At 31.1% G+C, this 13,506-nt stretch overlaps 1 protein-coding gene across 6 annotated transcripts; it reads left to right on the top strand.

Annotated features, from left to right (window-relative positions):
• Positions 1-333: 333 nt before the first annotated feature.
• Positions 334-9,263, top strand: LOC107856614. Of its 6 annotated transcripts, none has more exons than XM_016701609.2 (4): positions 334-1,113; positions 7,399-8,375; positions 8,450-8,702; positions 8,932-9,263. In XM_016701609.2, exons 2-4 carry the CDS (start codon positions 7,737-7,739, stop codon positions 8,946-8,948), a joined length of 909 nt encoding a protein of 302 aa, XP_016557095.2. In that variant the 5' UTR covers positions 334-1,113; positions 7,399-7,736; the 3' UTR covers positions 8,949-9,263. The 6 variants fall into 6 exon arrangements, 3 of the variants coding, with proteins under 3 accessions (XP_016557095.2, XP_047267739.1, XP_047267738.1); XM_047411782.1 differs by lacking the exon at positions 334-1,113 and adding an exon at positions 3,440-4,685; XM_047411783.1 differs by lacking the exon at positions 8,450-8,702.
• The last annotated feature ends 4,243 nt before the right edge of the window (positions 9,264-13,506 follow it).

Below are 13,506 nucleotides of genomic sequence, written 5' to 3'. Positions count from 1 at the left end.
TCTCTAGATCGATTGAAAATAAGAAATTGATGAAATAATTAGTTTCTTAATTTTTATTATATTATTATTTTTATCATCATTATTATCATTATTATCGTTGTTATTATTATTATTATTATTATTATTATTATTATTATTATTATCTTCGAAAAATAAAAGAAATAAAATAAAATGTGTTGTATTTAATATTTATTTTGAAATTATTAAATTTTAGAAATTCGTTAAATTAATTAGAAGATAATTTAGTCACAATTTTACTCAAATTTATTGACTATTTTAGTAATACAAATGACCATAATTAGAAGTTAGTAATTGTTTTATTAACCAGCCCATTTTCCTCTACCCATACAATCCCCTTTCCCACTCTCAAATTGGGCCACCAGCCCAAAAATTGAGCCAGCAGCCCACAACTCCATTTCACCCCTGACCCGTCCAGCCCAACAGGTGCAGCAACCACAACAACCCAGCACCACAAAAGAGATCCGACCCATCCTTTTTTTCTTCCCCTTTACAGCTTCAAACAACGTTATCAACAACAAACTCAACCACCGTTAACACCCAAACAGTGATATCAACGTTAACAGCAGCAACAACCGACAACAACACAGCTTTCAACAAGTATCAACCACGGCAAAAACCAAAGCCAAACGAACGAACCTCTCTCTCTTTCCTTCGTCTGAATTTTGCAGACCCCGAGCTTCGATATCTGACTTTTGTTCAAGATAGGTGTGCTCCTTGCTTCAAAATCTCATCCAAATCAGAAACATCACAGTCAAATCCGGATTTATTGGGATATGTTTTCATTTTTTTTTTTCAATTTTTGTCAAATCCCCAACCACTCTATGTCACAAAAACATACTCTCTTTTTAAGGAGATTTTTTCACTATAAATAGGAGCCCATGCTTCCATTGAAGGGAGGGGAGAGTATTTTTGGGGAAAAGTTGGAGGTTCTGGAGGCGCATGCTTCTAACCTCACGTAACCACAATTCTCGAGGAATACAATTCGTGAAATTCGACGAATTTGTTTGAATTCCGGTGGAGCAGAATCGAGTTTCAGTGGTGGAAAGTTTTGTCGTTTTAAGCTTGTTTGTCTTGTTCGCTGCCCAAAAAAAGGTAATCGCATCTTAGCTTTTCTTCTTCTTCCTTCTTCTGGCGTTAATATCGATTTTCATAACTAGTCGTACTAATATGGGATTGTTCGCTGTAGACTGCTTTGAACGCCATAGGTTGTTGTGATGAAATTGTGGATAATGTTTTGAGATGATATTCTTGTTGTTCTTGATCTCACGATTCTCGTTTCAGGACCCTAAGGTCACTATTTCGGCTTTCTCAAATTTTTCTCAGCGGTAATATTTGATTTTCTTTATTCCCTTATCTCTTAATCTTTTTTAGCGTTAGTATTACCCAAATATGTTTCATGTGTGTTTACTATTTTGATCCTATTTTTTATTGTTTATATGAAATTTGCTTTTAATGCCTATCTTTGATTGATTAGTTCATAGGTCAAAACGTGTTTCAATATTGTGAATTAGTGTTAGGATGGTTGAGGCTGCCATTGTGTTTTCTTTTTTTTTCTTTCAGTTTGTTCTCTTAGATTAATCACTTTATATCAAAGTTATTCCTTTAAAGTAGGCTGTGTAGGAGGAAAAATACTAGGATAGAGAAATAAGATGGGTGGATGAATCGTAGTCCGTAGTTAGGAGGGTTTTGGTGTCTTTTGTTTGGTATTGTACATTACTTTTGTGGATGTTGTATCTATGTTAGTTTTATCATGTTTCATGCTTTGAATATTTTGTATATTGTCCTGTATCTTGAGTCGGGGGTCTGTCGGAAACAGCCTCTCTACTTTTTAGAGGTAGTGGTATGGATTGCGTACATTCTACCCTCCCCAGACCCCACTAGGTGGGAATATACTGGGTTTGTTGTTGTTGCAATTAAAAGATGTTAGATTCTATTAATATGTGTTTCGTGTTTGTGTGTTTTGAGTTTTGATTGTAGAGTGCTCTATTTCTAAACCAATGTCTCTTCTTGAGTACTGATCTGCAAAACCATTTCTTTATATACCAAAATTGCTATAATCTTTTAAAAGAGCTACCAATCTATGTCACAACATTGGCTTGGTTGTGAGTTTGTTTTAAGTCTCATACTGTCCATCTCTCTTTTTAAGACATAAAATTGCAAATCACATCTTCTGTATCACATTTTTGTTAGTTGTCACTTTAAGAGTTCTTGATGTAATAGAAAAAAGAATTTTGTTCGGAATATACAACCACCAAAACATCATGTTTTTTTTTAGCCGAATATATGTAGTAGTTGCCATTTGATGATCATGTTCCCTGGTTTAGTTTTTTATTTTGTACATTTGCACTCCTTCCTCCCTTATGCTACTACTATTTTGATGTAAACTATGAGTTTATTATCCAAGTACTGATCTTTTTTTTATTTGGCATTTGAAATTCATTGAGTCCATTGGACTCCAATTCCTGCATTTTCGAATGGGCTAAAGAGGCCTACATCATCTTCGAGTCCGAGCCTCAACTAAAGTCTCAAAAATGAACTAAAGAAACAAGGCTGTATACGCATGTATACAGCAGATATACACAGATATTATGCAGGTGGAGGAATAAAATACGTGTATATATGACCAATATATGGTCTTGTATGCACTAGATATACAAAAATGCCGAAGAAAAGGAGGCTGATATACAGCTGGTATACACTTCAGAAAAATGGACGGTGGTCCATAATTCAAAGCGGGTAAAACTTACACGCACCGGTGTATACACCAAGCCAATACATGCATGTCATGTGTTTGAATTTGAAGTTCATGTTACTTAACCATGATTAATCAATATGTATTTTACTTAATTTAATTACATAATTATGGTAAAGAACATTAGTTTGGTGTATACACCGGGTGCGTGTAAGTTTTTACCACTCAAAGCCCAAAACTGGGCAGCTTTATTAATGGACCAATTAAGGACCCAATTTCAATTCTTGTATTATTTTTTGTAGCTTATAATTCATTTTTGTTTATGTGTACTAACATTTTAATCAATTAATCAAGATAAACTCCCTAAAGTGTCTCCCTAAAGTGTTGTCATTTTATTTTATCTTAATTTTCTTTATTTAAGTCATAATTTCAGTTTTTTTTTCACCTAATTTGTTTCGTCTAAAAATGGATTAAAATGGTTCCTTCGATTTTTTCCTTAAATCAAGTCTTTTAAAAATTAAGCATCTTATTTCAAAATGACATTTTGGGTTAAAATAACTTTCTTCAAACTCGAAAAACTAATTTTTCTTATAAGTTTTTAACTTTTCATTATTAATAAGATTCTTTTAATTTAATACTCCCTTAATACTTTTTTTAAAAAGTATTATCTATAGCCTAGTTAACCTTTTTTTTTTTTCTTTTAATAATAATTAAGAAGAAGGAAAATACTTTCATAATCTTATCTTTATCTTTCTGCACGAAGGCAAAAATCATTTTCCTCTTAAATTTGAAAAAATTGCAACTTAGTTTAATTCAACTAGAACGCTTTCTCGTTGTATAAATAAATACCATTTTAAATGTTTAAATAAATAATTTTAGTAATTCCTATAAAATTAAGTCTTTACGAAATTTAGTCACTTTTAGTTAGTCAAGTTAGTTTTTTTTGGTAAATCGTTTTAAACGGACGCTCCTAAGTGCCTTAAAAATCTTCTTAGGGCATTAATTGAACTCTTACCCAGTTTCTTTAGTTTTTAAAGGTTTATTTCTGTTTTATCTTTTTCGGATTTATTTTTGACGAGAAAATGGTTTCGACCTTCATAAGACTATTTCAAAGTTTTAAGAAAATTTTGAAGACTATCTTTTCTTATACTCTTAATTTTTGTCCTCCACATTCCAAATTAGTTTTTGAATTTTTCAATTTTAAATAGTTTTAAAATATTTATTTTAAGTTATTTTGAAATAAATTTCAACCCTACCATTTGAATTTAGGTGAAACTAATATATTTAATGTTTAATGATACATGATTATATAATTATCAGTTAAAGGAACCGCTTTAAAATTTATTCAAAGTGAAAAGTTGAACAATTACAAATATTCTACTTTTCTCAAGATTGATTGAAAATAAGCAATTGATGATATAATTAGTTTCTTAATTTTTATTTTATTATTATTTGAAAAAATAGCCTTTACCCCCCCCCCCCTTCGAACTATACCCAAAAGAGTTGTGACACACCTAAACTTAAAGGGAGTCCTACTATCCCTGAACTAAATTAAAGTGTATTATTGACACCCTTAATTGCCTACGTGGCAGATATTTTCAGCCAAATGCTTGAGCGTGTAATACACGCATATTTATTACACATGGATCCCACAGTTCACAAACTTGGACTCTTCACTTTCCCATTTCAGCAAATGTATGGCAAACAATTATATTTACTTTACCAAATTCTTTAACATTTTTTAGAAGCTTTTCACTTTCCAAATTCAAAAACCTTTACAAATGTTGATTCTAAGTGTTCGTTTGATCAAATTTTAGTCGATTCATGTTTTTAATTTTCACTCAAGTTCATCCAAAATCACAATTTACGTTTGGTACTCACAAGTTGGATCAAAAATCTCATAAGTTGTACCAGCTTCGATTTCTTCAAAAAAGGGTTTTTCGTCCTTAATCTTCAATATCTAATAATAAAGGTTAGTTATTTGTGACTTATAATCTGTTTTGAGTTCGTATTTTAGTTAGATTGTGGTATATTTTGTTAGGATTAAAGTTTGACTTTCGAATTTTTCAAGAAAAATATAACGTGTGATGCTCTTTTGTTAATATGTGTTCTGATTGTGGTAATATTTGTGTTCTGATTTTGTTATGAAGCATATCTAGTGAGGGTTTGTCTTACAATGTTGCTTTATGATCGAGTTTTTGTAGATTTGTTTATTTTTGTTCTGATTTTGCTACTATATGGATTTGGGGTTGAGTTTTTGTTACTTTTTGTTACTAGTGTTGATTGTTGGTTTGATTTTGGTACATGCATCACCTAGATATTGATTTATGATCTAATTTTGGTTCATGCATGACCTACATATGTTGATTTATGGCTGATTTTTGTTACAATGTGGACTTATGCACTATTGATGTTACTTGTTGAAGCATGACCGACATATATTCATAAAGTTGAGTAACATAGGATGTACCTTTATAGCGATAAAAGATGAACCTTTTGTGCTTGTTTTGTTTCTTTTTAAATTATCCATAAAATAAAAGTATAAGAAAATGGACAGAATATGACAAAGTTGTTGGATGGTGTGTCTTTGTCACTTTATTAGACAAACACATAGATCAAGAGTTGAAAACTTATCTATGTTTTAGACAATAAAAAAACTATCACTTTTTGTTGAACTTGTCAATGTCTTTTTATGAATGAATGAAAATGAACATTAATAATTTACTTGTTTGTACTGTTTTGGTTCTAATAATATTAATCATGAACTATTCTAATTTTAATAATACTATTCTTTGCATATAGGTATGAGTGGATTTACATATATAACTTTAAGATTCTATCATGGTGGGACCTTATTGTATGATGGTGAAAATGCAAGATATGTGGGTGGTTTAATGAATGAATATTTTAATGTTGATGTAGATAATGTTTCTTATTTTGAGATGAAGGATTATATTAGAGAACTAGGGTATAGCCCTAATTGCAAATTTAGTATAAGGTCACTCAATAGTTGCATTTTAGGAGACATGGACAATGATGCTAGTCTATTAACAATGTGCAAGACTTTGCAAAATGGGGCTGTTTTGGATGTATACGTGCACATGGCTGAGTAAGAATCTTGTGATGCTTTTTATAAAGATGTGGGGACCACTGAAAATAGTATTGGTATAGAAATAGAGGGTAAGGAAGTAGGTGAGCCTTATTTAAATAATCTGGTTGGTGCAACTTTAAATACTGCCTCAAACATTGCTTCCACATCAAATCCAATTGCTCCAAATACTACTGATCCTTCAGATTTAGTTGACCACCACATTGATTCATCATATTCTGAAGATAGTGACTATTCTGTAAAAAAATCTGATGAATCTAGTGATGATAGTACAAAATTTGAAAATGAAAAAGCCATAAATTTGCTTAGAGATGATGATTATGAAAGTGATGTCCATAAGGAGGTAAAACAACTGAGGGCTGAGCAAAGGTCTTTCTTGAGGAAGAAAAGAAGGGAGAGAATTCCTACAGACAATCATGAAGTCCTTTGTGGTCAAGCTGGACCAGATCTGGAATTTGATAAGACAACCCCAGTAAGAAATAATTTAGAAGGAAGATTAGTGGGTGATGAACCATATTATGGTAGTTCTGATCCCGACAGCTATGAAACTGATACATATTTTAGTTGTCTTGAAGAATAAGATAACATGAGGTTGAACCTATCTAGAAGACGAAGAAAAAAAGTTATGACTGATAGTGTAAAGTATGATCCTGATTGTGATATTGTTGTGTGGTAGCTGAGTATGTCTTTTGCAAGTGTGAAAGAGTTTAGAAAGGCAGTGACTAAGTATGCAATTCAGAAAAGGGTTCAAATTGAAAAGTATGTAAATGAGCCAAATAGAGTTGGGGTGAGATGCAACAAGGAAAACTGCAGATGGTTATTGTATGAAAGTCTTGATCCTAAGTTCAATAACTTTGTTATTAGGAATTATATTCCAATACATAATTGTGATAGGGCCACCAGAAATTACTTGTGCAACACAAGATTTTTGGCTAAGGCTATGAGAGAGGATGTAATTAAGCAACCTAACATCAGATTTTTCAAATTGCAACAGTTAATTAGAAAGAAGTTTAACTTACATGTAGGTAAGACAACAACTAGGAGAGCAAGAGCTAGAATTTTGAATGAGATTATGGGTGATCATATTCTAGATTATGGCTGAATTCTTGATTATAAGGATGAATTGTTAAAGTTCAATTTGGGGAGTACTTGTGTGGTTAAACTTGGTGAAGCTAATGAGCTTGGTAGGCCACTATTTGAGGCATTCTACATTTGCTTTGAAGCAATCAAGATGGCATTCAGGTCATGTAGAAAATTCGTAGGTGTAGATGGCTGTTTCTTAAAGGGAGTATGTAGGGGTCAGCTGCTGGTTGCTGTGGCTAAGGATGGAAACAACCAAATGCTTCCACTTGCTTGGGATGTAGTGACAAAAGAGAATAAAGATACATAGAGCTGGTTTTTTTCCTCTCTTGCAAAATGACCTGGGATTAGGAGATGAAAGTGATTTCACTATTATGTCAGACATGCAAAAGATATTCTTTTGTTAACTTTTTTTGGTTGCAATCTATATTTCATTCTGGGAAAAAAGTCCGTTTATGTATGCTTTTTCCTTTACTAATAACATTTATGTTTTTAGGGACTTGATTTGACTGTTAAGGAGTTGTTACCAGGTTGTGAGGAAAAAAGGTGTGCTAGGCATATCTTTGCAAATTGGTCAAAGGATTGGAGAGGTCTTCAAAGGATGATGGCATTTGGAAGTGTGCTAGAAGTACTTTTGAAGCTGAATTCAGGAAGAATCTGGATGCATTATCTAGGCTTGGTTAGAACATTGTTACCGATCTACTTTACTATAATAAAGAGTATTGGTGCAAGGTTTATTTTAATTGTCAAGTCAAGTGTGATTCTATAGATAACAACCTTTGTGAGAGTTTTAATTCATTGATTTTAGCAGCAAGGCATAAGAGTATTATTAGTATGCTTGAAGAGATAAGAGTCAAGGTCATGACTAGGCTAGCCAAGTTAAGTGAATTTTCAAGAACTCGGGTCAGTAATTTCTCTCCAATGTCAATTAAAGTGTTACGGAAAAATATTGATGTGTCAATGAGTTGTACCATAGATTTCAATAGAGTAACAAGTTATGAAGTTATGGAGGGATATAAACAACACACTGTGTGTTTGTTAAAAAGGGAGTGCAGTTATAGATTTTGGATGTTGAGGGGATACCATGTCAACATGCATAAGAAATATGACCCACTAGATTTCATTGATCCATGCTACTCTAAAGAGAGATACATGTCCACTTACTCACATTTCATACAACCAATGAGTAACATGCCACTGTGGCCTGTATCTACAAACTTATTTGTTGCTCCACCAAAGATAGAGAAACTGCCAGACAGGCCAAAAAAGAAGAGAACAAAGAAATCTGGTAAAAGCAAGAAGTCTGAAAAATTACCTAGAACTGGAGTTACTATGACATGTAGTGAATGCCATGTTAAGGGTCACAACAAAAGATGTTGTCCTATGAAGAGAAGTGATGGTGATGTTTCTACTCCTAAGGCAGCAAGTGCTGCAGAAGCATTAAGCTCCAAAAAAGAAAGGGGTAGACCAAAGGTAATTTATCTATTACTATTTACTTTACTATGTTTAAAACCATCTAATACATATCCTTATCTTTTGTATGTTAGAAACAAACAAATACTGATGATGAACCTGCTGCAAAGAGAGGGAGAGAGAGACCTAGAAAAGCACCAGTTCTATCTGTTAGTACTGATTTTACAACACCACCAGACTATAGAGAAAGTGCAACACATGCTAACCCATCTATAACACCAGAAATCCCTCCACGCAATGCTGGAGTGTCATCAAGAACTAGAAGTGGCAGAGGAAGGGGTAGAGGAAGTGGTTATCCACTAGAAAGTTGTTTTACATGTTCTCAAGGTAGTACAACACATGATGCTTCAAATTTTACACCCAAACTGTTGTTACTGCTAGAGGTAGGGGAGAAGTTGTTGGAAACACAAGTCAATATAAAAGACCAAGAATGACTGAAATGGGTGTGTTTCAAACTAAAAATGGCTTCACAACTATTAATATAAGTGCAAACATTCACAGTGCTTGTGTTCTTTTCTTGTAATGTCTTGAACTTAAACTGTCTTTTTTTTTGTAGCCTGGGCTGCCAAGTAGGAGAATAGTATCCACTGGACCTAAGCAAGTAATGAAATCAACAGTTGTATCTGGAGACATTGAGTTCAAACCTTCAAGTGGACTGAAGTGGAAATGCAAGCAAGCAATCACAGCAAGAAGACTCCAATAAATAAGAGATCAATCAAGGCCTTCAAACAATGCAACCATGCTTACCTCATCCCCTTCACAACTCCGAGGCCCCTGGAAACTATAGTCGTACGTTGATTACTAATTTGGTGTCACTTAACTACTTTTCTTGTATGAAACAATGAATCTACAATTTTAGTCCCACATAAATAATATTTTTATGTTTAATCCATGTAATGTCGTTATTTAATCGATGTAATGTCGTTATTTAACTTGACTAACTAAAAGTGGTTAAATTTCGTCAAGACTTAATTTTATAGGAAATACAAAAATTATTTATTTATTTAATTCCCAAGCTTCCCCAATGAAATTACAGTGATTTTTTTTTGTTTAGTATTCTTTCAGATTTTAATATTTTTTTACAATTATTCGTATAGTTATGTACTCAATTGATTGTTTCAATATTATTTCATATCTTAAACTCTCTCTCTCTGTGTGCACGTGCGCGTGTTTATGGAGTACTATTTTTTTTTTATATAATTTATTTTAAAATTTTTGTAATTAATATGATGACCAATCATTTTTAATATCTTATTCATCAATAATTTTATTAACTATAACTATATATAATATTTTGAAGTAAAATAATCAAGTTAATCCTCTTTTTTACTGAACACAAATATGACAATCATTGAATTAATTTAATCAGTTATGATTTGAACATAATGAAAAAATATTTTTATATAAAATTTCTAATGTTTTATTTTATATAATATGATCAATTAAAAAATAAAAATTATCATAGAAGAAAGAAGAGTAAAAAGATAATAAAATTGAAGTACGAACAATAGTTTTATGGAGGATATAAATTATTTCAAAATATTTAAATTTATTGACCAAATCAATTTAATAGATTATGAGTCTATTTATAATTTCTCTTTGTAATAATTCTTAATTATTTCTTTATTAGTTTTAACTCGATGAAAAAATGTCTCCTTTTTCTTTTGAATGAAAATGAAAATAATACAAAAATTTTGAATTTTAGAATAAGAACATGTTAAAAGTCTACAATAAAAGATCACAGTTATTTTTTTTCTTTTTAAGAGATATAAAAATTATGCAATATTTACTCCAAATTAAGTATTGACATAATTTCAAAATAATTTATTTAACCACTCTTATTTATAATATAAATATAAAGGTTAAACTAATTTAAATTATATTTACTCTCAATTAATTATTCAAGTGTCAAACATATGTATACTTATATTTTTCGACTATTAATTAAGTAACAAAAATGTACGTATATGTAACTCTTAATTTAAATTGACAAATTTACCATCCTTATATAATTAAATAAGTAATTTAATTATATTTATATAATAATAAAATTTAGTATAATGTATAATACACAATTACTCTTAATTGACACACTGAGAAAGTAATAAATTCTAATAAATTATTTTTCTTTCTTTGTAAAAAAATTAAATAATATCAATTTTTAAATTATATATTTGACAATTAATTTAAATATAACAAGTAATGAAGTCACCAATGATTCATATAAGAAAATCACAATAATTATTGTTTCCTGTATATAATAATTCACTAGATTGAAAGTATTTGATTTGTTATAAAAATGATTTTAATGGTAGAAGATTTCTTTTTTAGTGGGGTGGGGAGGAGGGCGGAGGACGAAATAAATAATTAAGAGATTGTTATAGATTATAATTTCAAGAAAAATAATCTTATTATTTAATGTTAGATAATGTTGAAAAGGAGGGTGAAGAGATTGTGAAAATATTTAAATTAAGGATAATTGTTATGAAATATAAAGTAGGAACAACAATACTAGAGAGAGAAGAGAGATTGATTATTATTTTTTTTGAGAGATTCTTGATGAGTTAATTAAAATGAAGGAAAATTCCTTTATTTATAGGAGAAAATTAACCTTGAGGTTTTTAACATTTCCATAAATAGACATTCACTATATGTTGTAAAGTAGACATTCACTATATATAGTAATATATTTATAACACTCCCCCTTGAATGTCTAATTGATTGATAATGTACCTCGTTAAAGCCTTACTAGAAAAAATTCAGTGGAAAAAAATCTAGTGAATAAAAAAGAGTACATATCTCTAATAATATGCATATAGACTGCCTTATTGAAAACCTTACAAGGACAATCCAGTGAGACAAAACCTCGTAAGGAGAAAAGAGTACAAAGCATATTAACTCCGCCTAATGAGAACATCCTTGAACTTTTGCACCCCGATCTTGTGCACCATCTTCTTGAAAGTTGCAGTTGGAAGAGACTTGGTGAATAAATCAGTCACATTATCACTTGAACGAATCTATTGCATGTTAATATCACCATTCTTTTGTAGATCATGTGTATAGAAAAGTTTTGGCAAAATGTGCTTCGTTCTATCTCTTTGAGTCCTCCATTAAGTTGTGTTGTGCATGCTGCATTATCCTCATAAAAAATCATAGGTACTTTGTCACATTTCAAACCACATTTTTTTGCGAATGAGATGTATCGTAGGCCTCAACCACACACACATTCTCAGCTTGCTTCATGAATAGTAATTATCTCAGAATGGTTTGATGAAGTGGCTACGATTGACTGCTTTGTATATTTCTAAGATATGGCAGTACCCCACATATGAAAACATAACTTATTTAAGATCGAGCTTTATATGGGTCAGATAAGTACCCAACATCAGCATAACCAATAAGACCGGGACTACAATCTTTAGAATAAAATAAGCTCATATGTTTGATCTCATTACGATATTTACTAGTAGGAGTAGAACTATATCTTGCTAACAAATTGATAGAAAGGTTATATCGGGTCTTGCAGCATTTACAAGATATATTAGTACACCAATTGCACTAATATATATAACCAATCCAATTCAGTATATTTCTCATTCCACCAGATAATCTATTGCTTTTGAAAACTCTCCAAGAGTTTTAATAATTTTCAAGTTATAAATTTATGCAATATAAGGATTATAAATAAATTTCCCAAAAACTTTTATATGCTTCAAACATTTTGAATCCTTAAAAACTTTTCATATAAATTTTATCAAGTGACAATAATCAAAATTTCATGTGTGACGTCTTCAAGTGTCTGGACTGCAAATTAAATAAGTTTTATGCTTACCAAGATGCATCCTTTCATGTCACTTGATAAATGTTTCTACGTCAGCATGCTTAAATAAACGTAGAATTTAGATCCTCATAATTTTTTTACAATATTGCGCCAATATTGTATCAAATATATTAATGATATTTTATTTTGTATCGGTTCACAGTGTGATGTAACGTTTTGAGATCTCATCACTTCATTATTTTCAGGTACCTGAACCTCTCATAAGATTTCATGAAGTGTTATGTCGTAGGCTCTTCAAGAGCACATTACCTTCTTATTATGATTATTTTCTCCTTCTCATTTTCAAGGATTATTTCATTTGAAATCGATTGGTCTACCACGCTTTACGTATATGTAGACTTTGTCCTTTAGGGACACAAGATAGGAGCACTTACAGCTTAAATATGAGATTAAATTTGAGTTAGCAAAGACTTTCAACATTTGACTTGAATTATCTTTTGAATGAGGATCTGATGATAATTCAAAACATATTACTTAGTTGTTTATTATCTCTCCCTCATATTAGGAAAACTAACATACATCTCAATTTACTTTAGAAAATCCATCTTTATACATCATGGTATATCCATTTATCAAATACCACAAATCAAAACTGCTAGATAGAATAATTGATTCTCAACCTTGAACCAATTAAGGGGAAGAAATTAATCATAATTTTTGATCTAGTGCAAACAAGTGTTATTGTATGCAATATATCATACTTCAGACGAACACATGAGGCGTTGTTCTCATAAGCAATGATTTAACTATTTATCGAAGACACTTAACACCAACTTAACTAGCATTATCAAGATGAATTGCCTTGATTACATAATCTAAAAATTATATTCTTAAATCGATTTTATTGAGCAAGCAACTTTATGAATGTCAAACTGCAGGATGACAATAAATATACATGTGTGTAATGCCCTTAAAATCTATCTCGAGACGTCACGTTTAGGACCACAAGTGATCCCAAGCTAACCCTTCTACTGACATAACACTTAAGAAACTGAATAGTAAGTATAAAATGACTGAGTTTACAGTGCGGAAACATAATAATGGTGGAATCTGAGAAAAAAAACAATATTGATATAACTTTTACATTCTGATAAAGTCTGAAAGAGGTACGGAAAATACATAACTAACTCTAATTGATATCTGTGAAGCCTCTACTATATCGACTATAGATAGCTGGGACGCAACTCCAAATATCACTAATCAATACATATGAATAAGAACATAAAGTACATCAATAACATCTAACTAAAGTCCCCAAAGTAGGAGGACTCCTCATCTACTGGCTGAAAT

The sequence above is a fragment of the Capsicum annuum genome, chromosome 4 (genome assembly GCF_002878395.1).
Source record: "Capsicum annuum cultivar UCD-10X-F1 chromosome 4, UCD10Xv1.1, whole genome shotgun sequence".
Lineage (NCBI taxonomy): Eukaryota > Viridiplantae > Streptophyta > Magnoliopsida > Solanales > Solanaceae > Capsicum > Capsicum annuum.
This window is presented reverse-complemented; position numbering and strand designations above follow the sequence as displayed.